The sequence below is a fragment of the Babylonia areolata genome, chromosome 24, assembly GCF_041734735.1.
Source record: "Babylonia areolata isolate BAREFJ2019XMU chromosome 24, ASM4173473v1, whole genome shotgun sequence".
In the NCBI taxonomy this organism is placed as follows: domain Eukaryota; kingdom Metazoa; phylum Mollusca; class Gastropoda; order Neogastropoda; family Buccinidae; genus Babylonia; species Babylonia areolata.
The window spans coordinates 35,912,742-35,936,589 of NC_134899.1; the positions used below are offsets into that span (position 1 = coordinate 35,912,742).

Below are 23,848 nucleotides of genomic sequence, written 5' to 3' on the forward strand. Positions count from 1 at the left end.
ATTCAACAAGAACACTACAATCTTCACTGAGGTCCCCCAACTCCAAAAGATTATCCCCAACTTTTACTCCAGATTCTACAGAAAACATCTAGCTACACAACACCATACATTTAATTAATTCCATCCCATGCCACATGTCCCTCATAATGCAAGTGTATATGTGACAGACTGCAGAATGAATAACTTGTGTGTCGAACCCTATTCTCAGTTCAAGAGCACTGAAACCAGTTTGCTCGGTTTAACTTCATTTAATGAAGGGAGATATGTCTGTCCATGTTGCTTGTAATGTAAGAGTTTTGTTGCAGAGTCAATTGAAAGAGGAACTTGGGTCTCAATGGCTATTTTCAGCTCTGTTATATCTAATTGTTTGTATTCTGTTTTATTTGTTTGCTGGTTTTTGGTTTTATTTGGGGCTTTTGGGTTGGTTTGTTTTTTTTGTTTTTTTTGTTGCTGTTGTTGTTATTTGTTTGTTTCTTTTAATACAAGCTTCATTTATCATGTAAACAAAATTTCAAAACAATCCATACAGAAAGAAAATGTCACTGATTATTTTTCTGACTTAACCATCTTTCATCCTTCACCACCAGGGAATTATTTGCTCTAAAGATCATTACTAGTTGTTTGGGATGAAAAGCATTAAAGTGACTGCTTGCCTTAAAGCAAAAGACTATCCTTATCTTGTGGCCCATTCTTTCTGCGCAAACTGAAATGTGGCATCACAACAGTCTTGAATTTTAAAAATAATGTCCAGTAAAATTCAACTCTTCTGTGTTCAACATAAGACTCGTAAACCTTCACAAAAATCTGTGCAAAACATAACATTTAAGTTAGAAAAAAAAATTAACTGCTCTCATTTTCAACTGTTATTCTGTTGACCATAAAAGGAAAAATGGAGAAAAAAAAAAAACAGAAATAAGACAGAAATAAATTTTTGAAATTTTTGAAACTAAACAATTCCTGACAGTTACTCTCATTTCAAAATGACCATCCAAGACATAAAGAAATCTGATGATACATATAAAACATCCAAGATAGAAAAAAAAAATAATAACTGTTCTCATTTTCCTATGTTAGAATATTGGCCATAAAGGGGGGAAAATGAAATTTAATAAAATTAAAAAAAATAACAGAAACAAGACTGAAATAAACTTCTGAAACTAAACAATTCCTCACAATTATACTCTCTAATTTCAAAATGACCACTGAAGAATTAAACAAATCTGATGAAACATATCGCAATGCTTCAGTCCACCTGTTCTTGAATGAGCAGGCAGCCTCACCGAGATGAATCATTTCTGAATTAAGCAGTTTACACAGCATGTGACAAAGAAAAACTGATCAATTTTAAAATTTTTGAAAAAAAAAAAAAAATCATGGCAAGACACACTTTTATCTTTATTTCTCTCTGTCTGATATGAACACACACACACACACACACCTGCGCACACATACACACATTTGTCTGACTAGACAGTAAATATCAATGAATACTTCTAAAGCTTGACACTGCCTGCAGCATTTCAAAATGATGCCCTGTATATGCATATGTGTAAATAATATTCATATCTATATTCAGCTTCTTTAACAGTTAACAGATAAATGAAGGAACTCGCTTCGGATCTACATGACATGCAGGCAGAAAGGCGTGCTGTCACTTCCAGTAGAAATCTATCCTACAGAAAAGGTAAAGTCTCCACAAATGCGTAATGTCTGCATGCATCTAACAGCTGTCATGTGCATCGTGTGACAAATATATACTCTATTACTAAGTGCCACCTATAACATGCTCCAAATCAGGGCGCTTGCACACACACAATTTTAGCTTTTGATGATCAGTTGTGAAACAATTCTTAATTTTTTTTTTTTCTAGGTACATAAAAACTCTTTAATTCCCTGTCCAGCAAGTTGAATTACTGACCTGTCTACAACTGTCAGTGCTTAGTAGCTAAATAATAAATAATCTATGTGCCTGTTCTCTACATTTTACTTATGAAAGCAATGCCTTCTGTAAACTGCTCAGTCTTTTTTTTTTCTTTTGCGCATGCACGATCAGAGCCATTTTCTTTCTAAATGTCCTTGTCACTTTTAATTTCATGTTAACAAACATATCAGTGTATTTGCTTCTTTTACATATAAGTTTGCACTGACTGAACATTAATGATTTTTGCTTTCAAAGTCAAGAACACTTTTCTGCTCTTTTTTTTTTTTTAACCTATCAATGAAATTATGGAAAAACATCAACATCAGCAATGACAATAATAATCATTATTCTTTGTTCGTGGGCTGCAACTCCCATGCCCACTCGCATGCACATAAGTGGGCTTTTACATGTATGACCGCTCTTACGCCGCCATGTAGACAGCCATACACCGTTTTCAGGGGTGGACAATAATAACGACAGTTATAATAAGTAACAAAAACAACAATAATAATACTAATAATATTATTATTACTAATAATAATAATATCATTATTATTGTTATCATTATCAACAACAACAATAACAATAATGATAATAACAATAATCACAATTACAATGATAATAATAAGACTCTGAGATTCCAAGCCTTGATGTTTTCAAAAAAACATCTGCCATGCAACATGTCAAATGTAAGACTGTCACTTTCAATATCCTCAACAAACTGTCATGGAACGCTGTCACAGTCTGTAAATGTAAAGATCTGTACTGTATCTGTGAAGCTATAGTGTTGCACTGGTAAAGAAACAAACAAGTAAATAAACAGATAAACAAACACATATTAACTCATGAATAAAATCAACATATAAGTAAACAGCTACTTAGAGAAGCATGAGAGGAACACGTAAGAAAGTAATCAGAAACAACAGAGAGGACAACAAAACATGGGATTGAAATGAACAGATGAATAGTTGAGAGTCGGCATAATACTAGATTTAACAAAAGATTAGATACAAGCTTGCACATAATGTCTGCTCAGGCTGACTGCATTGTGCCCTGCCTGCTTACACCGAATCAGCTCAACGCATTACAAAACAGAGGCTCAAACATCAACTAACAAACAAACAAACAAATAAGACAATAATTAAAAAAAAAAAAAAAAAATCTGATTTGGTCCACACATCATTTATAACCAAGAATCTTTCTGCACTACACTTTCCCTCTCAGAATACACACACACACACACACACACACACACACACACACACAGAAATTAAAAAAAAAAAAAAACCCACACACACATACCAAGACTAACAACAAAACAACTGACAAATCCCTTAAGATCCAGACACATTTTCATGACAATGAGAATGACATTGAATTTGTAAAGCATTTCAGGATTGTTAAGCATAATCACGTATTCACGTTCCCCAAAACTCTCATAACAATCCCATGTCCAAAGTTTGGCAACACTGGCTTTGCTCAATTTCACAACAGCTCTAAGTCATAAAACACAGACTGATCAACAAAAAAACCCACAAATTTTTCCAACATCACCTGGCCTGGAAAAAGAATGACGCAAGCAAGCCACAACCGGTTATTTTTAACAGAAAAGAATAACTAGGTGAGAGAGAAACAGAGAGAAAAGCAAAGAGAGGGGGGAAAAAAAGGCAGTTTGTAGAGGCAGAATAGGCTGTCAAAAGAAAGAATGAAGAACTGGGTGGGCAAGAGTTTAAAATATAATTCACTCATTACAGGATTTCTGTCACCAGGAAAAAGTTGATTTCTGGCAGTTTTTTTGTTCTGCCACTCTCTCTCTCTTTCTCTCTCTCTCCAGCTAGGTAAAGCACCCATGTCACTGAAATGCAACCAGATGATGGGCTTTTTGTGCATTAACCTAATGCTCTTAATTTTCAGTGGTAGGATTGGCCATTTTTTTCTACACATCACAGGGGAATCCCCAGCTATTCTTAGACACCATCTTTCTGTGGTTCCTGCACAAGGTTAATTTGCACTCTAAATTGACTGGCGGTGAAAGGGTTAATCCTTATTCCTACCGAATATTCTGCTCCATTCTTTTTTCCTTCTTTGTGTAAAATAAATTTTTATCATGTACTGCTGACTCAGTGGATCACTTTTGTTTTAATCATGGCATTTCTCAAACACTAGGAAAGATTCCATATATATTTCTTTATTCTTCTTTAAGTTTATAACGGTGAAACAAAATCAGTGTACCGATGGCAAATTACACATTGTACTTTTTTTTTTTTTTTAATCCATCTCTTTTCTTTATTTTTTCTTTCTTTCAAACTGGTGATTTTTTTCAAGTTAAAAAACACTTGATGATTCTACACAAGAGGGGACAAACACCAGACCTTTGTTTTCATTAAAAAGTCTCTGTGTTAAAGTGCATGTGCGCTGGCATGCAAACACGTGTGCTTGTGGGTGCAAGTTTGAAAGTGATTCTTACAAGATCACCCACATGTGAGCAAGCATGTGAATAAGCATTTGTTATGCTATTTGGGTCTTTTGGATACAAAAGGGTACAAAGCAAAACAGCTTCACTAAAAAAATAGTTCTTGTTCTTTATATAACATATCATGAACTAGTGTCAACCAAGTATTATCAATCAAAGTTACTTCAGATACTAGTAGTCAGTCTTCCTAAGTTAAATACACATTAATTCATTCTGTGTCTCTTTTTTATCTTTGGAAAATACAAAAACAAAACAAAACAAAAAAACCCATCATGTCACTGTTTTCAGTGTGCCGAGAAAGAACTGTGCTCTTGTCCTGAAAAGCTGAAAAAGCACTGGCAGTCAATTAAATTTCAAAGTGGAGAACATCCCTTCTTTTAATTAACAAAACCAAAAACAACAATAAACTAGCTCATTTCTTTCTTGTTTGATAAAAAAACAAAAACAAAACAACAAAAAAACACAGAAATAAAGAAACAAGTGAAAAAAAAAGGTGTTTAAAAAAACAACAAAAAAACGATAAAATATTATGATATACATAAAAGATAAATTAACAAGTGAAACAAAATCTGTTTTCCTTTAAAAGAAAAATTAATAATAATGATAGTAATAACTGTCAACAACAAAAATAACAACAGTACTACTACTAATAATAATAACTGTGTACATAACAAATATGCAAGTGAAACAAAATCTCTACCACCACTAATAATAATCACTGAAAATAAACAAGTAAAAACAAAATGTTTTTTTTTCTTTTTCATAAAAAAATAAACAAATAAATAAATAACAAAGAGCAACAAACCCCTAACAACAAACAAACAAACAAACAAACAAAAAAACATAACCCATACTACATCACTAGCCGTCATTGCCGTCTCCGTCGAGTGGTGCCGTTGGCAGCAGCCAGGAGAGGTGGTGGAGAAGAGGAGGTGGAAGCGAGGGAAGCGGCTGAGGCTGTGACAGTGGCGGCAGTGGGAGCAGGAGTGGTCCGCGAGTTGTTGTTGTCAACAACAGCGGCGCCGTTTGCAGTGTGACAGAGGGGCGTGGCCACCAGCCACTCCTTGTCCTTGAAGTCCAGGTAGGCCGTGATGTGGTAGCCCATGTTGGTGTATGCGATGACGTACTCGCACAGGGAGAAGAAACTGAACGCTGGAAAAAACGCAAGGCCAATCAGGTTTCAGTTTCAGTTTCCATTTCCCAAGCAGGCATTAAAGCGTTCGGACAAATCCATAAAAATGCTACATCACATCCCAGCTAGGCAGACGCCTGATCAGCAACACAGCCTGACATGCCAGCAGTCAGACCTGGAGTGCATGCATATTTGTGTGCCTATCACTCAGAGTGGATTTCTTCTACAGAATTTTGCCAGAGGACAACAAAGGTTCTTCTTCAGTATGCCAAGTGTGTGCGTGCTGCACACAGGACCTCGGCACATCGTCTCATCTAAATGACTCAATGCTCAGTTTGATCTTCCAGTTGAACTTTGGAGAAAGGGTGAGACTGGGTTCTGTACCCAGACCACAACACTGTATTGGCAGATCAAATGAGTCTCTCAACAATAAACAACACCAACATGCACATAAGCCCAATATGAAAATGATGATGATGATAATACATATTAATGATGAATCATTTATATATGAAAAAAAAAATTAATAAAAAAACAATTATAAATGTGACACAATGCATCTTAACAGTCTACTGACATACTCCCACAGGGATAAGAAATTGAAAGATGGTAAACAACAATGAACAATATCAACATATACATAACCCCTTTGTAAAGACATGAATAATCATCATAACCATTATCATCATCACAACAATAATATTTATCATCAGTGACTATCAAAATAAATAATTATGATGAATAATGTTCAAAAGTGCATGAACTTGTGAAATGAAACTCAATGCACTGTTACAATGACATTCTTGCCCAGGGAGAAGAAACTGAATGCTGGAACAATGACATCAATACATAAACCCACTGTAAAGACCAGAATAATAATAATAATTATGATGATGATGATGATGATAAATAATCATTTTCGCACAGGGAGAAGAAACTGAATGTTGGAAAACAACACCAATTGACAGTAATACATTAACCAATTGTAAAATTTATTACAATGACAATAATAATGATGAATATAATAAATGACAATTATGAATCATTTTCAAAAAGCGCAAAATCCTGAGAAATGCCTATCAATGCACTGTAACATTACTAACAATCCACTGTTGTAACTGCAATGGGAGAAAGAAATCGAACGCTGAGTAACGCCAACGTATAACAAAACAAACTGTAGATATAGGAATGATAAGGAGAAGAAGAAGAGAAATAAGAATGATGAACTGTTTATAAAAAAACAAAAAACAAATAATCTTGCATAATGCAATTCAAGGTGCTGTACACACTCCACTCTCAGAATCAACACACAAAAACCTCAAACTACAAACACTAAACAGCCTTCAACACAGTTTATAACACTGCTAAAAGAATGACAGGCAAAATAAATATTATGTCTAAGATTGATTTCAAATGAACTGGACGAGCTTTAAGGTCAAAAGTTTGTGGGTCGGTCAAATTAACATCACGTTCCCACATTGTCTTTATTATATGTTCTCGAAGTTTTATAGAGCTTATCATCAAAAGAATAAAGTGCATGACAAGAGTTAAAGATATCAGATTAGTTGGGGTTGTTTTCAAAAGAAAATCTTTTAATATATATGTTGTTGTTTTTGGGGTTTTTTTTTTACTTACTACAGATGCTTCAACCATTTCTCAGTTTTTTTGTTATTTTCTCATGTAAGCATGTGTCAAAAGATGTGTGCTTGCATGTCAGCAAGTGTGAACACAGTTCCACTTACAGTTTCACTAACAGTTCTACTGATGACATTATCATTTTCACTCTCATTATCACTTGACCAGAACTATTACTCTGTGTGTGTGTGTGTGTGTGTGTGTGTGTGTGCGCCCACGAGCACGCTCGCACATCTGTATGTGTGAGTGTGTGTGAGAGAGTTTGAGCGTGCGTGCGTGCGTGTGTGTGTATGTGTGTGAGAGTGAGTGTGTGTGTGTGTGCGCATGCGCGCACACGTGAGCTCGCAAGATCATGCATGCATGTGCATGTGATGGGCATGAGGGAGACAGAGACCAAGAAGAAAGTGACTGGAAAAGAGATCAAAATACCCAAATATGTTTCAACTCATTTCAAATAAGGGAAAAACTACAATGACAAGCAACTCCACAAACAAAGATGCAAACAGATACACAGAATGTGAGTGACACCACATACTGCCTGCACTCCATACCTCCTGGTTCACAGAACAGGCGATGCTTGATGAAGAAGTATATGAGGCCAGCAGTGGCAGACATGATGGAAGCAAACATCACCTTCTTCCAGAAGTACGACTTCTCCTCCTGATGAAAGACATAAGATAATAAAAAGAAATACATATAACATTTTAGTTTGAAAGAATCTACATTATGGTGCTGCTGATGTCAGTGGAAAAAAAAAAGTCATTCTGATCTTGTTGTTGTTGTTGTTTATTCCACTAACAAACTTTTTCTAAGATAGACAGTGTGACCGATTTTGCAACCAAAAAAACAAAAAAGCCCAAAATACAGTAAATAAGATCAATCCATAAACCATTCACTTAATAAATTCACACTGGATTAGATTGGTAATTCATACAACACACACACACACACACACACACACACACACACACACACACACGCTCAACATGTGGAGTGATGGCCTAGAGGTAACGCGTTCGCCTAGGAAGTGAGAGAATCTGAGCACGCTGGTTCGAATCACAATCACAGTTCAGCCGTCGTTATTTTCTCCCCCTCCACTAGACATTGAGTGGTGGTCTGGGCGCTAGTCATTCTGATGAGACGATAAATCAAGGTCCCGTGTGCAGCATGCACTTAGCACATGTAAAACTAAAGAACCCAAAAGAGTTGTTCCTGGCAAAATTCTGTGGAAAAATCCACTTCGACAGGAAAAACAAATAAAACTGCACGCAGGAAAAAATACAAAAAAATGGGTGGCGCTGTGGTGTAGTGACGCGCTCTCCCTGGGGGGAGCAGCCCAAATTTTACACAGAGAAATCTGTTGTGATAAAAAGGAATACAAAAAAAAAAAATAACGTAAGTTATTCATCATTCTGTGGTCACACACACACACTCCATCAAGATGGTGGAAAACACATGCTGGTAAGTTTTTCTAATTCTCCAATAACGATGACAAAGCTGAAAAATGCAATATCTGCGACAAACAACAAAAAATGTTCTGTTGGTCTTGACACAATTAGTAACCAGATGTTGAAAAATGTACCCGAAAAATGTTCGGTTTTCTTACATACAGTTATTCACGGATGATGGGATAATGGTGCTATACCGCAGTTATGGAAACATTCCATAATCATTCCAATTCTGAAAGCAGGAAAACCCCACAGTGATAAAAATAGCTGATGACCCATTGCAGTAACCTCCCGTACTGGAAAGGTATTAGAAAAAATGTTTTAAATTTGCTGCTACACTACTGTGAAAAAAAATGAAATCATACCTGTTAACCAAGCTGGATTTAGAAAAAGAAGATCTACAACAGAACACTTGATTAAATCATCTACTCAAATAAAGCAACAACTTGCTGGTAGAAAAGATCTTCTACCAACATTCTTTGACATTAAAGAGGCATTTGATCTAGAGTGGCACAAACAGTTATCGTTAAAGCTGAAAAATAAAGGCCTAAGTGGACACATGTACAATTATATTAAGTGCTTTTTATCAAATAGAACTATGAAAGCTAGAACAGGAACTGCATACTCGGCACCTAGAACTCTAGACATGGGAATTCCACAAGAACAATCATAATACCCATCCTTTAATATCCTTATACAGGATTTTCCTAAAGCATATAAAAAAATGCCTTGGTTCAATATGCTGATGTTCAATATGCATGTGGATGAACATAACCCTGAAGAAGTCAATGCCACAAACAACACAAGATTACATTAGGAGATTATATCAGGCAGATCTCCAAAGCCTTGGGCGATACATATTTGAAAATGGATTATCACTGTCCACTGATAAAACCAGTATGAAGTTATTTAACCCTGGAAGCAACCCAGCTAAGTTACCAAATTTCAAACTACTTGAAGAACGTTTAAAATATAAATAATGTCATTGTCACTGTGTCATATTTTTGGGGAGTTTTCCTAACAACAAAACTGACTTGGAATGTTCATTTGAATAAATTTTAACAAAAGCAAGAAAAGGTTTAAATCTCTTAAAGATCATTAGTAAACAGCCTTGGGGGATGGATGTCAAAAATTTAATTCACCTCTCTACAGCACTTATCAAATCAAAACTTACATATGGTCAAGAAGTGTACTTTAGTTCCCCAAAATATCTGCTGAAAAAGTTACAAAGTTCAGATTATAAAGCATATGAACTTGCACTAGGTAAGGTGTTCCAAGTTACACATCAAATTGGGAAACATACAGAGAAGGTGGAATTCTGAGAGCTTGCAACACCAAGGTTTGGAGCAGAGCTGGCACAAGTGATAACTATGTCGGAGAGGAGTTGAAAATTAGATCAGATACAGACTAATCGAAAAGGGCCAGCACTACTTCTTCTCAAATCAAAATAGCAACATACACTTCTGACTTAATCGAAAATTGGGGATTAGATATAAAAAATGTGACAGTTACATATTTATTTCTACACCCATACCTGTATGGGAGACACAGAAACCAGCTTTTGATATAAACTATTGTGATATGAAAAAGGATGAAAAATACCACAGTACGAAAGTGCTTCAGTTCAGTGCTTGAAAATGCAAATACGAGTGTAACCTTTGTAATTCCTACACTTAAAATTGAAATGTCATTTTATCTTGAAAGTAAGCTATCTATATTTACAGCTGAACTAGTTAATATAATGCTGGCATTGGAATATCAGACATATATGGAATATCAGACATATCTCCCAGTGACTATATTCAGAGTAGTTTTAATGGTTGACTCAAAATCAGTGTAACATGCATGAGAATCATTTAATTAAAAAGCTGGACCGGATATTATATTTGAAATAAATTATTAATTACACATTCTATCAGCCAAAGGCACATTCACACAATTTTGCTGGGTACCCTCTCATACTGGTATAAAAGGAAATTAAATGGCCGACAGAGCAGTAAAAAAAGGTGCACAAAGAATCTCTATACTTTTGTAATACTTATTCAGCAATCAGTTTCAGAATGTTGCAGACAGCTAGACTCTTCAATAGGGAGCAGATATCAAGCTAGTGCTGATGACAAAATCTCATACACAAAGGAAAATGGGTTCACAACTGAAATAACATAACAAAAAATGATGGATTTCTCTTCGTACTATTATAGGCTGGTCACCTCTCTGGTGTCTCATATAAGACTAAATATATTGTGTAGATGTAAACAGATCACAAAACACCATATTGTTTCAAAGTCAAAGGATTGTTAGATTACTTCCAAAATCATACAAAGTTAGACAAATTTCTGAACAAAACATAAAATAGTGTCCAACCAATTATTAATTACTGCTGTTCAAAATTGCTGAATCCCTGTTACATAGTCCAATAGGATTGTTTCTTTGACCCGACCATCCCATAATTAATTCTATTTCCATTTTCGTTTATGTTATTAGTTGCTGTTTCACAGATATTTAATGAATTGTTGATTTCATTGTTCCAGTTTATCCTTTCTCTGTGTTCCCCTTAACCTTTCCCGTACGTCGCCTAAAATTTTGCGCGCCGTACGTCGTGGGTGTGCAGAAACCCATGGTTTCTAAGAAGGAATGACCCCTCGCTGTACGTCGTGGGTGTGCAGGCACCCATGGTTTCTGTGTACGAACTAACCCTTCGCTGTACGTCGTGGGTGTGTAGGCACCCATGGTTTCTGTGTACGAACTAACCCTTCGCTGTACGTCGTGGGTGTGTAGGCACCCATGGTTTCTGTGTACGAACTAACCCTTCGCTGTACGTCGTGGGTGTGTAGGCACCCATGGTTTCACTGAAGAAATAAGACCTTGCCGTACGTCGTGGGTGCACAGTAACCCACACCTGTCCGTAAAGCAAATTTGACTTTTCTTCAGCAGACTTGCATGCGCAGTTTCCACTTGTGCGTGTAGGCTATTTACTCCAGTGCTTGACCAGGCGCATTGTGAATAAGTTTTGCCCGTGAGAAGAGAGTGTTGTTACTTACAAAAAACGGTTTGTTTTTTTTTTGTTTGTTTTTGTTTTTTGGTTTTTGTGTGTGTGTGTGTGTGTGTGTTGTTTTTGTTGTTGGCTTTGTTTTGTTTTTAGCGGCTACACGCCCATCCTCTTTCGGTCAAGGCAGATGCCCTAACATAGCAGCAACAGCCTGGTATCAGTCCCCCCTTCCCTTGGCCTAGATCTCGGCATTCCTGGCTGGCTGGCTGGCATTTTTTTTTTCTTTCTTTTTTTTAGCCATAGTCGGGTTTTCTCTACTTTGAACAGATTAGGATAAGAATAAAATTTCTATATCAACTATCTTTCTTTTTTTAGCCATAGTCGGGTTTTCTCTACTTTGAACAGATTAGGATAAGAATAAAATTTCTATATCAACTAGATTTTAGATCAATTGATTTCAGACTTACAAAAATATCCAGTTCTTAGAAAGGCACTTTAATTCCAACTAGATAAAAAGCTATCAATCAGTTGCTCCCGATCATTCTCTACAAGAAAAACAGTTCATTCAATATTGTTGAAGATATCTAGTGCAATAAATATTGTTTTCTGAAATTAGTTACAACTTTAGAGTAAAACTTGCCGCAGACTTGAAACGGGATACGATCAACAAAAAACAAGGTCACTCTCATCTCTCTCTGTAGCGAGCCCAAGTGACGTCATGTCGACAACGCGTGGCGCGCAAGCTTTGCATGGGTGGCTCCACACCCACGACGTACGGCGTGCAAGGTTTATTCTTTGGGAGTATGGGTGTCGTTACACCCACGACGTACTGGGACATTAATTGATTAATAACTTCTTTGTTTATGTATAAAAGAAAATAATGTTCAGTGGATATGTAGTAAACTATATTATGGACAAAGTCATGAAATTATGTGGAAGTGGCTTCAATATTACTTGAGTTACAGAGCAAAAACACTTGTCTGGGTGATTTCACACCCACGACGTACGGGAAAGGTTAAAGCACCATCCCCACCACGCTCCCATCTCCCACACACAAACACACATGTCATGTCTAATATCACTTTAACTTCTAAGTGAAAAGACGCCAAATTAAAGAAAGAACACACACACACAGACACACACACAGACACACACACATGCATGAACACACACTCACATGAGCGCACACACGCACACACACAGACACACACACACACACACACACACACACACACAAACATCTGGCAAATGAAACATTCAAACGGGGTTATTCTAATTTTATAGAACAAAAAAAAAAGTGGAAAATCTGCAGTAGCTCTCCAGGCAATTACCTTTTGCTATAATTAAGTAAACTATAAAGTCTTATTACTCCAATTTACACCTGTGGTTTATCATCAAACAGCTGTTGCCTTCAGTCATTATAATATAATAAAAAGTCAAAGTACTCTGAATCATACATGAAAACATGTGAATTGCCATGACACAGCTGTTACCGTCGGCCAGAATTTTGTCAGTATATACATATAATATATATCTTTATGCCTGTCCACCGCTTTAAAAATAACTGATGTTAACAGATACATGCATGCAACATCAGCTGAAACTCTTACTATTGGTAAGTTTTAAACAAATCATAATTTTGTCACTGCACTATCATATGTATCATCAACTGACCCTGAGACAATCCTTTTCATATTTATTAAAGTACAAGTTTGAAGGAGTCAGATAATGACAGCCTTACACACTTAGGCAACTTCAACAAAAAGCATTGGGAATTAACTTTTATAACTGACACAATACTTCCTTTCCTAAACTAATAACATATTGGGATAAATAAAATAAAAATATATATAGACTGATAGAGAGAGAGTGATACACACACACACACACACACACACACACACACACACACACACACACACACACACAAAAGTTTAATTTTATGGTAAGAGTTCCTTACATCAGCAGTCATGGTGGGACCCCGACACATCTTGAAACAGATGGTGTTACTCAGCATGTAGGCTAGCGAGGTCACCATGAACACCACAAAGATCTTCTCATGTACCGCTGAAACCAAAAGAAAATACAAACAGATAACAAATGTTCTTGTTATAATACTTACAAACAAACAAAAATAAGAAAAAAGGAACAATACACATACACAATACACAAACATAATTTACATATGCATAAACACACACAAACACACACACACACACACACACACACACACACACATACTTGTAGGTATGGATTAATATGCATGCAAAAATATCATCACAAATAATGAAATACCTTCACAAATCTAGACAAGTTTTCTCTTGCAAAAACAGCAACCTCCATCTCAAAGACTTCAAAACTCACCAATGACATAAATGAATAAGTGCAAACTTGGATGCAAGACTCGAACTACAGCACTTGTAATTGTATTAGTTCAAAAATAATAAACAAATCTGAGAACGTGCTAAAAAAAGTATAAATTCACATAAAATTTGTCTTCTGTCACAAATGTAATTTTGACAATTGAATTATCATGCTTTTATAATAATTATCAATGTAAGAAAAAACACATAATCCAGCTTCCCTTTTTGTAAACATCTTACTTTCTTTGAAATCAACAAAACTATCAATAAAGAAGCATGTGACTGTGAGTTAAAATTATGATCAAGCGCAAAGTCTGTGAATCATAGATCCTAGCATTTGTGCTACTTCTACTTCTCATTTTCTGTCAAATATAAAATGATATTCTCCAGTACTCTATACAAGTCAGTATTCCATGGCAAAAGCTGTTAACTAAAAAAAAAAAAAAAAAGGAAAATCACAACTCAATGCAGTACCACTAATCCCACAGTGCTCTCTCTCTCTCTCTCTCTCTGGCAGTCTAGGACAGATTGGGCCACGCCAAAAATCTTAATCCTTGAATAAAAAAATGTTTTCAGATCTGAGTTCTCTCTCTCTCTCTCTCTCTAATCTCCCTTTTTCATTTTTCTTTTCAACTAGTTTTAATGTAGCAATAAACATCCACAGAACGTCTACTGCCCAGCAAACTCACGATAGTTGTCCCTGTTACTGATGTATGTGACGCCAACAAGCGAAGCATTCTCGATAGTGTTCAGCCAGAAGTTGAGGCTGATCAGCTTCTTGAAGAAACCACGGTGACTCTCTTTGACAAAGCTCAGGCGCTGGAGGTAGTAATGGTAGTGGATGACGCCCACGGCAAAGCGCGGCGCTGAATGAAGGGCGATGCCAATCCGCCAAACATAGGTCTGAGGTGTGATGCCGGTCACCGCACTGATTGATGGAATGTAGTTCTTAACCTGTGTTTGTAAAAAGAAGACAAGCTTTTTTGTTCTTTTTTTTCCCCCATGATAAAGATGATAAGTATAAATGAGAATAAGATTAGTATCTAGGTAAAAAAAAAAAAAATAATAATAATAATAATAATAGTCTAAAACTAGGGGGGAAAGGTCAGTTTTAAATGCTCATCTCCTTCAAATGATGTGCATATATATATATATATTGCTATAGGAATAAATCTGTTAAAAAAAAAAAAAGTCTACTATGCATACATACCATGTTATCTACGCTAATATAATTTGATTCCTTAATATTTTTGTTGCCTTAAAAAAAAAAAATCGGTAACAATTACCATTGAACTATAAGTACAAAAGGAAAGTAATGTCATTGAATACTCGCAGCTTCACTGGGTTCCCTTCAATTTTTTGCTTCATTTGACTTGACAATGATGGCTGTTAGTGTTACTTTTGTTAGTCAATGATACCAGCTCTTGTACTTCACAGCCAAAGAGTCTGGGTATAGCTCTTGTTAGTTTCTTTGTTGAGTCAGTAGACTAAATAGACTGTAGAGGCACTTTCTTTTATTTTTTTTATTTTAAACAATGACACTTACGACTGTAAGCACAAAGAACAAAACAAAAAAAGATTACGCAAGTTGACATTAAAAATCATACAACACAACAGTGTTCTATCAATTATAATACACTAAACACAATTTATTATTTTCAGTATCAGACTAGTTTTGGTGTTTTTTTGTGGGTTTTTTTGTTGTTTTGTTTTTTTTTGTTTTTTGTTGTTGTTTTTTGCTTGTTTGTTTGGGGTTTGTTGTTGTTTTTGTTGTTGTTGTTGTTGTTTTGTTTGTTTGTTTTGTTTTGTTTTTTGTTTGCTTTGTTTTGTTTTGTTTTTCGGTTTTTTAGAGGAATGGGAGGTGGGGGGTAAATGATGATGAACAATGAAATAAAAAACAAAATAAAAAAACAAATGTAAAATGGTATTGAGCTGCTTTCCTTATATCATTATCACCATGTTATGAATCATTATATCAATAAACAAACTTTTTACACACTGTACTTGAATTCCAACAGCGTATAGTTGTGACCACTGATGTCATTTCAATTCTGAACCCCAAACCCTTTCTTTTGATCCTGAATGCCCACAATTTGTACTTAATTATTTTTATGTATTAACAAAGAAAAAAAACGAATTGTCCAGTGAAAAAAGTATAGATCTTATTGTTAAATAGGTCATGGTTAACATCCAAAATGTCTGAGTATATTTTTGAATTATTAAATCTAATTAAATAAAGCAAAACAAAAACAATGATGATTTCAATTGCACTTATCAGTGTATCAGTGTAACTGTCATTGACACAGACTGCTCTTGATCCTGAAATGTTCTTAAGTTGCAAAAACTTTTAAATCAAAATAATTTCAAGAAGCTTTATCACTAATTACTGAATATCAGAGTGAAAGAGTGTCGTAGACATACAGTGAAACATCTTCTAAAAGTATGCTTCTTTTTTTTTTTTAATAAAATAATTTCTCTTTTTTAGGTGAGATTTCTCCAATTCAGCACAATGATCTATACACAGCATCATCAGTGGCACAAATATAACCACCACCACATTGTTCACTGGAAACTTTTTCTTCTTTGCTTCAGACAAGTGAACAGGTGTTAAAAATTCACTTGTTACAGAAGAAAAATCCATTCCCACAAAAAGTCTTGATATCCCACTTCTTCACAATCATTTTTTTCTTCTCTATACTTACTACAATGCCATCCACAAATTACGCTTGCAAATTACTGTTTTAGGGGGCGGGGGAGGGAGGGGGTTGTTTTTTTGTTGTTTTTTTTTGGTTGGTTGTTTTTTGGGTGTTTTTGTTGTTGATGTTGTTGTTTGTTTGTTTGTTTTTGTTGTTGTTTTTTTTTTTTTCACTAATGTAAGCTGCTTCTTTTTTCCATCACATTCCACACGTTTTGTTTTGAACACTTCAGGATCTGAAGATGGGTGTGTCTGCTTTGAAATTCAAAGCCAATGGCAACATGTAACCATAGATTAATGATTCATTCAGATAAGCGTACTAACCTCACACATCGTTTCGTTAACATCATCGAAACGGAAAATAAATCCTGTGATGAAACATATCGCCAGGGAAACGGCCGGCAGAGACACCGTGCAGATAGCGAATGGCCAAAACCGTATTCGAAGTAACACGCCTTCTGTAGAAATAGAGCTTCCGTCTTTACCCATGGCGTAATTTTATCGTATCAAAATCTCTTCCGTTACTACCTGAGATTAAAAAAGGGGGCGTTCGATATAATGAGCGAAAAAACAGAAATAATTTAACTGTCGTTATTCGTCTCGCCCAAACAACCCCCTTCCCGGAAGTGACCGGCTCTAGAATTGAGCAATTCGGGAATCTTGGCAAACCAAACACACATGGCTGTTTCATCTTTTTCTTTAAAAGCCACTTCGTATCAGATACTAATGTTGAATATTTTTTTGAATGAATATTGCTACTGGCAAAACAAAGCATAATAGACTGTCTAAGTGTAAAATGGGGTTGTAATTACTAATGTTATGAAAGTCGTAACCAAGACCATTGAGTGAACAGTTTGAGAATAGTTCCATCAAATTAGGCTTGGCATGCGTGCAATGTCTGCCGCGCCACATGGGCGTGTTACTGGTATCAGTAGTAGAGAGGTTGATGTATTGTAATTTCGTTGAAAGAAGCCGAAGTCAATGATCGTACCTCTGTCGAACAATAAGAAATCAAATTGCTTTCATATATGCACTTGTGGATTTTGACAGTTGCCCATCATATCATTATCAGCCGTCCATGCCTGCGATACCCACAGCGTATTGGTTTATTGTTGCTTGTGAAACAGTTAATGGGTAAACTTGAATTAAAGAATTTACATACGTTTCTTTCTTTTAAGTGACACAACAAAATCGTCATAAAATTCCTACTGTCTGTTTTCGGTTACGATGCTGAGAGTGTTATGGACCAAGGGCGACCATAATGTCAAAAATACCATGGAAACATTTAACACAGTTGCTTCCCTTGACATCGCGTGACCATAATATCAAATCAACCAATAAGTAAAAGGGCGCTGGGGGGAAAAAAAGAAAAAGAAAGAAAAAAAAAAACAAAAAAAACCTAGTACTGACGAATAAGAACAGTCAAAGAGGTTAACAACGGATGTGTGTATTCTGACACAACATTTAAGTTAGTAGTAGCAGTAGTATTAATTTTTTTCCTTTTTTTTTTCTTCCTCTTCTTCTTTTTTATAAATATTTTATTTTAACCTCTTTTTTTTTCTTTTTTTCTTCTTTTTTTTTCTCGAGGCCTGACTAAGCGCGTTGGGTTATGCTGCTAGACACAGGCATCTGCTCAGCAGATTTGGTGTAGCGTGTATGGCTTTGTCCGAACGGAGTGACGCCTCCTTGAAATGAACTGTTTCTCTGTCTCAGTGTCTCTTGCTGTCTCTCTGTCTCTGTCTGTCTGTCTCTCTCTCTCTCTCTCTTTCTGTCTGTCTCTCTCATTTGGGTCTTTTTCTCTGTGTATGTCTCGGTCTCGGTCTCTCTCTCTCTCTGTCTCCAGCTCCCTCTCTCTCTGTCTCTGTCTGTCTGTCTGTCAATCCCCTTACCCCAATCACACACACACAAACACACATACACACATGACACGTCTAATATCACTCAAAGTGAAAAGACGTTAAATTAAAGAAAGAACACACACACACACACACACACACACACACACACACACACACACACACACACACACAGAGAGAGAGAGAGAGAGAGAGAGAGATAAACAGACTGGCAGACAGACAAACAGACAAGACAAGAGTCAGTGACAGACACATACACTGAAACAGAACACCCACCTCCTCCTCCTCCGTCTTGCTCCTTCTCCTGTTCCTGCGTAGGTTTGGAACTTCTACGGCCACGAGCATCATTGTTGTTTTCTTCTTTATTCTCCTTGGCTTCTAGCTGACATGGGTGCCTCAGTTTAGCGTGCGAAATCGTGTCCTGTTCACCAGCAGTAGTCGTGTTCTTGTTCGCTGATGTCACCGCCTCCTCACTCTGTCTCGTGCGTCTTACCAGTGTCTCTGTCCCTGTCTCTGTCTCTGTAATTCTCTGTGTCTCTGTCTCTCTCTCCCTCTCACCGCTCTGTCTTTGTCGTTCTGTCTCACTGTCTGTGTCATATCTGAGCATATGGCATATTCGTTGCCTGCGGCATATCTGGTATGTGTCAGTGTGTGTTTGTGTTTATTTATTTTTTATTTATTTGCTCATTTACTTACCTATATCTATTATCATCATCATCGTTATTGTTAGTAGTAGTAGTAGTAGTAGTAGTATTCATTATTTTCATGACTTATCCTTTCTTTTCTTATCTTTTTTTTCTTCTTCTTCTTCTTTTAAAAAAAAATATTTTATTTTAACTTCTTTTTTTCTTCTTCTTTTTTTTCCTCGAGGCCTGACTAAGCGCGTTTGGGTTATGCTGCTAGACACAGGCATCTGCTCAGCAGATGTGGTGTAGCGTGTATGGCTTTGTCCGAACGGAGTGACGCCTCCTTAAAATGAACTGTTTCTCTAGTGTCAGTGTCTCTCGCTGTATCTCTGTCTCTGTCTCTGTCTGCCTGTCTGTCTGTCTGTTTGTTTGTCTTTCTCCTCTCTCTCTCTGTCTCTCTCATTTGGGTCTTTTTCTCTGTGTATGTCTCGGTCTCGTTCTCTGTCTGTCTGTCTGTCTGTCTGTCTCTCTCTCTCTGTCTCCGTCTCTGTTTGTCTGTCTGTCTGTCTGTCTTTCTGTCTGTCTGTCTGTCTCTCTCTCTCTCTCTCTCTCTCTCTTCCACGTTCACTGTCTTTCTGACATTAATTACGCATCTGTAGTCTGAAGCTGTGCTGTAGATGTTCATCTTAAGAAGCCTAAATTCCCTGCACAAGAGACGGAGCAGCTAAAATAATTTCACCAGATCCTTCATTGTCAGCTTTTGAAAAAAACAAGCCAGAGTTAAACATCCTTCCACTGCAAATACAGTCAGTATTCAACAAAGCGTTACTTGTGTACAAAGTGCACAATAACTTGGCACCACAATATCTACATTTGCTTACCCGAGCCTCATGCCAATGTGCTCGAACAAGTACATTTTACCACGCACCCGCATTGATGTGCTCAAAACAAGTTTTGCATTTTCAGGTACATCCCTTTGGAACTCACTCCCTGTACAAAGGGAGTTCTCTACCTATTTTCAAGTCAGATCTCCATAAATAGCTTCGATCTTTCCAACCATAAATGACTCAGATATAGAAGTGTCCGTTGGCAGTAACAATGAGCGCATTTATATGTCCAACTTATTGGATCCGTTTTTATTGTTACTCTTTGTTCTTGTCTTGTTCCGTCATATTTTCTTTTCATTCAGTTGTTTGTTTGTTTTTTTGTTTGATTGTTAGCATTTCTTTCATTTTTTCTAATTTGTGTGCATGCATGAATATATTCATTCCATCATGATGGTGACAACAGCTGTTGTATAAGTTCAGTTTCAGTTTCACTTTCTCAAGGAGGCGTCACTGCGTTCGGACAAATCCATACACGCTACACCACATCTGTTGCGCAGATGCCTGACCAGCAGCATAACCCAACGCGCTTAGTCAGGCCTTGAGTGCATGCTTACATATTTGTGTACCTATGAAAGTGGATTTCATTTTACGTAATTTCGCCAGAGGACAACACTCTCGTTGCCATGGGTTCTTTTTCAGTGCGCCAAGTGCGTGCTGCACACGGGACCTCGGTTTATCGTCTCATCCGAAAGACTAGACGCTCAGTTTGATTTTCCAGTCAAACTTAGGAGAAAGGGCGAGAGCGGGATTCGAACCCACACCCTCACGGACTCTCTGTATTGGCAGCTGAGCGTCTTAACCATTCTGCCACCTTCCTCCTCAAGTGATATTGGTGATGGTAGTAGCCACGGCTTTAGTCATCCGGTTGTCGATATTGATGACATCTCTCTCTCTCTCTCTCTCTCTCTCTCTCTCTCTTTCATCCATCTGTGAATCTGTGTGTGTGTGTGTGTGTGTGTGTCGTTGTGTGTGTGCGCGTGTGTGTGTTCTTTATCATATTCTTTCTGCAGGACTTGTTTGTTTTGTTTTGTTTCTCATTCTCCCCTTTCCATTAAATATTTTTATGTATGTTATTGTAACTAATGTAGATTAGCAAGGACAGATTGGAAGAATGGGCCATGCCTAAAATCTTAATTCATTCTTGAATAAAAAAAAAAAACGTTTCGAGTTCTGAGTTCTCTCTCTCTCTCTCTCTCTCTCTCTCTCTCTCTCTCTCTCTCTCTGTGTGTGTGTGTGTGTGTGTGTGTGTGTGTGTGTCTGTCTGTCTGTCTGTCTGTCTGTCCGTGTCTCTGTCTGCCTGTCTGTCTCTGTCTCTCTCTCTCGTTCACTGTACTATCATTTCACTCTTGCCCCAAACCGGGCCACACTCCACATGGTACGTAGTGACTAGATCAGGTGATAGTTTTACACAGCACGATCTACTGATGATTATCTAAACGACACTATAGCATGCACCCACTGACACTGAAGCCACCCACCCATACCCATACCCATACGTACCGCAGAAATTCCACTGGCTCGCCGGCTGGTCTCTGCCAAATATACGAAGATATAATATTATACTTTTGGCAAGGGTATGTCACATATGAATAGACCGAAATATAGGAAGACTCAGTCGCGGCGCGACAGTAGCATCGTCTAGCACCATTGTATAATATGTAGCTACAGTACGGTTTAGCATGTGCACCTAAATCATCCGCGAGCGGATAGGATCGACGTACTATCATCTAAGTTGAGAGATAAGTTTGAATGATTGGTGGCATATGATTAAATTGTTAGCTTTTACTTGTAGCTACTGTTCATTACCTTATATAATATTATTTACATTGTAAAGCGTTGCAAATAATCATAACCTTTTCAAAGTGCATCATAACAAAAGTTTTGACCTTTTAAAAAGCAGTGAGGTCAAGAATGACGCTCATTCAGTCATGCAGCAAATAATCAGAGTATACAAAGACTTCAATTTTCTCCACTCAAGCAAAATCAAGGGGGTGTACTCACGTTAAAAGTGGTTCCTGTTGAAAACCAGCGGTTCCCGGCATACCGGACATGAGAATGAATATTTCCACGTCTCAGCGCACAGTAAATGTCAGTATTGTTGAGACCTACCGAAGCTTATCGAAGATATATAGAAAGGTGAATATTACAGACTGTGAAAATGTATTCCTGAATGTAGGAGCGAATGGGCATGAATGAACAAATAGAAATGATAAATAAGTAAACAGATAAATGATAATCAATAGAGAAACCAGTGATAAACTGTTATGGTGAGTTGTGTGTGTGTGTGTGTGTGTGTGTGTGTGTGTGTGTGTGTGTGTTTCAGTGCGCCGTGTGTGATCGTGTGCGTGTATGCGTGCGACTGCGTGCGCTCGTGTGTGTGTGTGTGTGCCGGTGTGTTTGTGTATCTGTCAGTCTGTCTGCTTCTCTCTAGCGCGCGCACAAACACACACACACACATAAAAACACACTTTTTTTTTTATCTCCCAAAAAAACGATAATAGATCGAGACTTCCCACAAGACGCGAACATTCACGAGTGTGAAATCAACACAGCGCCTTGACTCTGCGCCAGTACAATTCATCCGGTCTCCCCCCCCCCCCCCCCCCCTTCGTCCCCCTGCTCCCCCCCCCCCCAGCCCCCGACCCCCTCCGCCCCCCGAACCCCCCTCCCCACCACCCCCTATCCCCAACCCACACCACCAACTCCCCATCCATTCACCCATCGATCCCCTTCAGCCCCAAACTCTATACTTACACACTCCTACCACCACCTCAACCCTCGCCTTCCTTCCACCCCTTCCATTGTGTCCCACCACCCCCACCTTCACCATACCCCATGCAGGAATCCCTTTTCACAATATCCGGCATGGTTTGTTCAAAGGGTTAATAATACTGTCGGGTCGGACGTTCTTAACCTGCTGTGGCAGCAAAACTGAACAGAGACCGACAGAGGAAAGACAAGACTCTACCTCTGCCAATTAGGATCGTTTGATGTGCATATTCCCACGGCGTAGCGACAGTTCGTATGTGTGTCGATAACTGCTCTGTGTGTTTTTTTGGAATCGTGTGGTGTTTTTCTGTTGATGTTTTTTTTTTTTCCCCGTTTGTGGGAGACAGCTTGAAGAGTGTAAGCCTGATAATAATTAGTTTTCTTCCTTTTTGTATAATTTTGTGGTTGTTGTTTTTAACAAAACTTTGTGTGATCCAAAATAGAGTGACAAAACTTTGTGTGATCCAAAATAGAGTGATTTTCTCTGTACGCGCGCGCGTGCGTGTGTGTGTGTGTGTGTGTGTGTGTGTGTGAAGTGATGGAATTATTTTCAAAAACTGAGCTTACGACTGAAAGCATCGTAAACGATTTACTGAAGAACATCATGCAGTAGTATTTCCGGTCCGTGAAAATCAAAAGTGAAAACAATGCACTTCTTTAAACTTCCAGCCAATGCTGTTTCACCCTTTTTCTCCTCAGATTGAATCGCAAACAAGAGAGGCAAGGCCTTCAAGTCTCGCTTGTGATACACTTTTTTAAAAATCCAAGCTTTTTATGTATTGAGTATAATTTCAAAATGTAATGTTTAAGATGAGAAAGATCAGTTTAAAGTAAATTAACTCCCCTAGCATTAATTACAGAGTAATTTCCCTTTTTTACTATCTGCACCAAAAACGTTTGCAAAATAAATAAAACTTCCATGCTAGCAAAAGAAGTTCCTGTTTGAACAGAAAATGATAATAGTGACTGCTCTTGTTGTTGGGTCAGAATATCAGATCAAAGTGCCAAGTTTTGAGAATACAAAAAATATAAATATAACAGTAAATGCAGTTTG

General features: G+C 37.3%; 1 protein-coding gene across 1 annotated transcript; it reads right to left on the bottom strand.

Annotated features, from left to right (window-relative positions):
- Window positions 1–5,220: 5,220 nt before the first annotated feature.
- Window positions 5,221–17,151, bottom strand: LOC143298923 (acyltransferase PGAP2-like). The gene is made up of 5 exons (XM_076611953.1): window positions 16,981–17,151; window positions 14,651–14,915; window positions 13,559–13,665; window positions 7,713–7,821; window positions 5,221–5,546 (listed from the first exon to the last, which is right to left on the bottom strand). The coding sequence occupies exons 1-5, from the start codon at window positions 17,143–17,145 to the stop codon at window positions 5,263–5,265; spliced, it is 930 nt and encodes a 309-aa protein (XP_076468068.1). The 5' UTR covers window positions 17,146–17,151; the 3' UTR covers window positions 5,221–5,262.
- Between the last annotated feature and the right edge of the window lie 6,697 nt (window positions 17,152–23,848).

What these genes read in the sequence shown, in the direction of transcription:
- LOC143298923 (XM_076611953.1), bottom strand. Translation starts at nt 17,145, where the DNA reads ATGGGTAAAGACGGAAGCTCTATTTCTACAGAAGGCGTGTTACTTCGA. An exon ending in CAGTAACAGGGACAACTATC is followed by an intron (nt 13,666 to 14,650) that starts GTGAGTTTGCTG and finishes TTTTGGTTTCAG; the next exon opens with CGGTACATGAGAAGATCTTT. An exon ending in CCTGTTCTGTGAACCAGGAG is followed by an intron (nt 5,547 to 7,712) that starts GTATGGAGTGCA and finishes CGTTTTTTCCAG; the next exon opens with CGTTCAGTTTCTTCTCCCTG.